This window comes from Procambarus clarkii, chromosome 70, assembly GCF_040958095.1.
Source record: "Procambarus clarkii isolate CNS0578487 chromosome 70, FALCON_Pclarkii_2.0, whole genome shotgun sequence".
Classification (NCBI taxonomy): domain Eukaryota; kingdom Metazoa; phylum Arthropoda; class Malacostraca; order Decapoda; family Cambaridae; genus Procambarus; species Procambarus clarkii.
The window spans coordinates 15,215,605-15,218,456 of NC_091219.1; the positions used below are offsets into that span (position 1 = coordinate 15,215,605).

General features: G+C 56.4%; 1 protein-coding gene across 1 annotated transcript in view; it reads right to left on the reverse strand.

The window, feature by feature from the left end:
- Positions 1-1,952: 1,952 nt before the first annotated feature.
- The window catches only part of LOC138355963 (uncharacterized), a 1,353-nt gene continuing 453 nt past the window's right edge, over positions 1,953-2,852 (reverse strand). Inside the window, exon 1 of the mRNA XM_069311501.1 lies at positions 1,953-2,852. This exon is cut by the window's right edge and continues 453 nt beyond it. Within this exon, the coding sequence (XP_069167602.1) occupies positions 1,953-2,852 (900 nt within the window).

The window sequence follows — 2,852 nt, forward strand, 5'->3', positions numbered from 1 at the left end:
AATATCAGAATTAACTGCTCCAAGATGCTGTATTTTGTCTCACTCAAATCAATCTTTTTAATTTTGGGCAGAGAGTTCGACATAAAATTTGAGACATTTGATCCGAAATCCGTATACAAACTCCTGTATTCAACTGTACTTCCTATAGCATTTGCTGTACTTGTGGGGCCCAGTAAATGTCTGGTTCAAGTTCAGGGATGGTGAGTGTTCACTGACAGGTGTTAAAAACCTCTCTCTCTCTCTCTCTCTCTCTCTCTCTCTCTCTCTGGCTGGTTTGACAGGATTGAACTGTATAATGAACAGATGTTCTCGTATGAATGTTGTGAACACTTTCATTTTGTAGTTCTTCGTTCAGTTTAGAAACAAGGGGTAGAATGTTTCCTAGGAATTTATAAATACAAAATCTTATCATTCGAGTTCGTAAATGTTGCGTGATAAGTTCGTAAATGTTTTTTTTTTACCTCACAAGTCCCTCACCTCACACACCACTCACCTCACAAGTCCCTCACCTCACACGCCACTCACCTCACAAGTCCCTCACCTCACAAGTCCCTCACCTCACACACCCCTCACCTCACAAGTCCCTCACCTCACACACCCCTCACCTCACACGCCACTCACCTCACACACCCCTCACCTCACAAGTCCCTCACCTCACACGCCACTCACCTCACAAGTCCCTCACCTCACACACCCCTCACCTCACAAGTCCCTCACCTCACACGCCACTCACCTCACAAGTCCCTCACCTCACAAGTCCCTCACCTCACACACCCCTCACCTCACAAGTCCCTCACCTCACACACCCCTCACCTCACAAGTCCCTCACCTCACACGCCACTCACCTCACAAGTCCCTCACCTCACAAGTCCCTCACCTCACACACCCCTCACCTCACAAGTCCCTCACCTCACACACCCCTCACCTCACACGCCACTCACCTCACAAGTCCCTCACCTCACAAGTCCCTCACCTCACACACCCCTCACCTCACAAGTCCCTCACCTCACACACCCCTCACCTCACACGCCACTCACCTCACAAGTCCCTCACCTCACAAGTCCCTCACCTCACACACCCCTCACCTCACAAGTCCCTCACCTCACACACCACTCACCTCACAAGTCCCTCACCTCACAAGTCCCTCACCTCACACACCCCTCACCTCACAAGTCCCTCACCTCACACACCCCTCACCTCACACTACCCTCACCTCACACACCCCTCACCTCACAAGTCCCTCACCTCACACACCCCTCACCTCACAAGTCCCTCACCTCACACACCCCTCATCTCACACACCCCGCACCTCACACACCCCTCACCTCACAAGTCCCTCACCTCACACACCCCTCACCTCACACACCCCTCACCTCACACACCCCTCACCTCACACACCCCTCACCTCACAAGTCCCTCACCTCACACACCCCTCACCTCACAAGTCCCTCACCTCACACGCCACTCACCTCACAAGTCCCTCACCTCACACACCCCTCACCTCACACACCCCTCACTTCACAAGTCCCTCACCTCACACACCCCTCACCTCACACTACCCTCACCTCACACACCCCTCACCTCACAAGTCCCTCACCTCACACACCCCTCACTTCACAAGTCCCTCACCTCACACACCCCTCACTTCACAAGTCCCTCACCTCACACACCCCTCACTTCACAAGTCCCTCACCTCACACACCCCTCACTTCACAAGTCCCTCACCTCACACACCCCTCACCTCACAAGTCCCTCACCTCACACACCCCTCACCTCACAAGTCCCTCACCTCACACACCCCTCACCTCACACACCCCTCACCTCACACGCCGGGATTCGATCGCACACATTCGCCAGTTGACCAGAAATGTTGCTGGAGAACATATGAGCCAGCTGCCGGGCCTTAAGATCGCCTCTTATAACTCCAAGTGAAACCTTAGTGATGCTCCAGGCTAAAGCTTTCTTAATAGTAAATCGATGACGGAAGCTTTCGTGCCTGCGGGCCAGCCCAGAGTGGTCCAGGGAGGGGGGTGGTCGCTGGTGTCAGTGGTCCAAGGAGGCTGGTGGTCGCTGGTGTCAGTGGTCCAAGGAGGCTGGTGGTCGCTGGTGTCAATGGTCCAGGGAGGCTGGTGGTCGCTGGTGTCAATGGTCCAGGGAGGCTGGTGGTCGCTGGTGTCAATGGTCCAGGGAGGCTGGTGGTCGCTGGTGTCAATGGTCCAGGGAGGCTGGTGGTCGCTGGTGTCAATGGTCCAGGGAGGCTGGTGGTCGCTGGTGTCAATGGTCCAGGGAGGCTGGTGGTCGCTGGTGTCAATGGTCCAGGGAGGCTGGTGGTCGCTCGTGTCAGGGGTCCAGGGAGGCTGGTGGTCGCTGGTGTCAATGGTCCAGGGAGGCTGGTGGTCGCTGGTGTCAATGGTCCAGGGAGGCTGGTGGTCGCTGGTGTCAATGGTCCAGGGAGGCTGGTGGTCGCTGGTGTCAATGGTCCAGGGAGGCTGGTGGTCGCTGGTGTCAATGGTCCAGGGAGGCTGGTGGTCGCTCGTGTCAGTGGTCCAGGGAGGCTGGTGGTCGCTGGTGTCAATGGTCCAGGGAGGCTGGTGGTCGCTGGTGTCAGTGGTCCAAGGAGGCTGGTGGTCGCTGGTGTCAATGGTCCAGGGAGGCTGGTGGTCGCTGGTGTCAATGGTCCAGGGAGGCTGGTGGTCGCTGGTGTCAATGGTCCAGGGAGGCTGGTGGTCGCTGGTGTCAATGGTCCAGGGAGGCTGGTGGTCGCTGGTGTCAATGGTCCAGGGAGGCTGGTGGTCGCTGGTGTCAATGGTCCAGGGAGGCTGGTGGTCGCTGGTGTCAATGGTCCAGGGAGG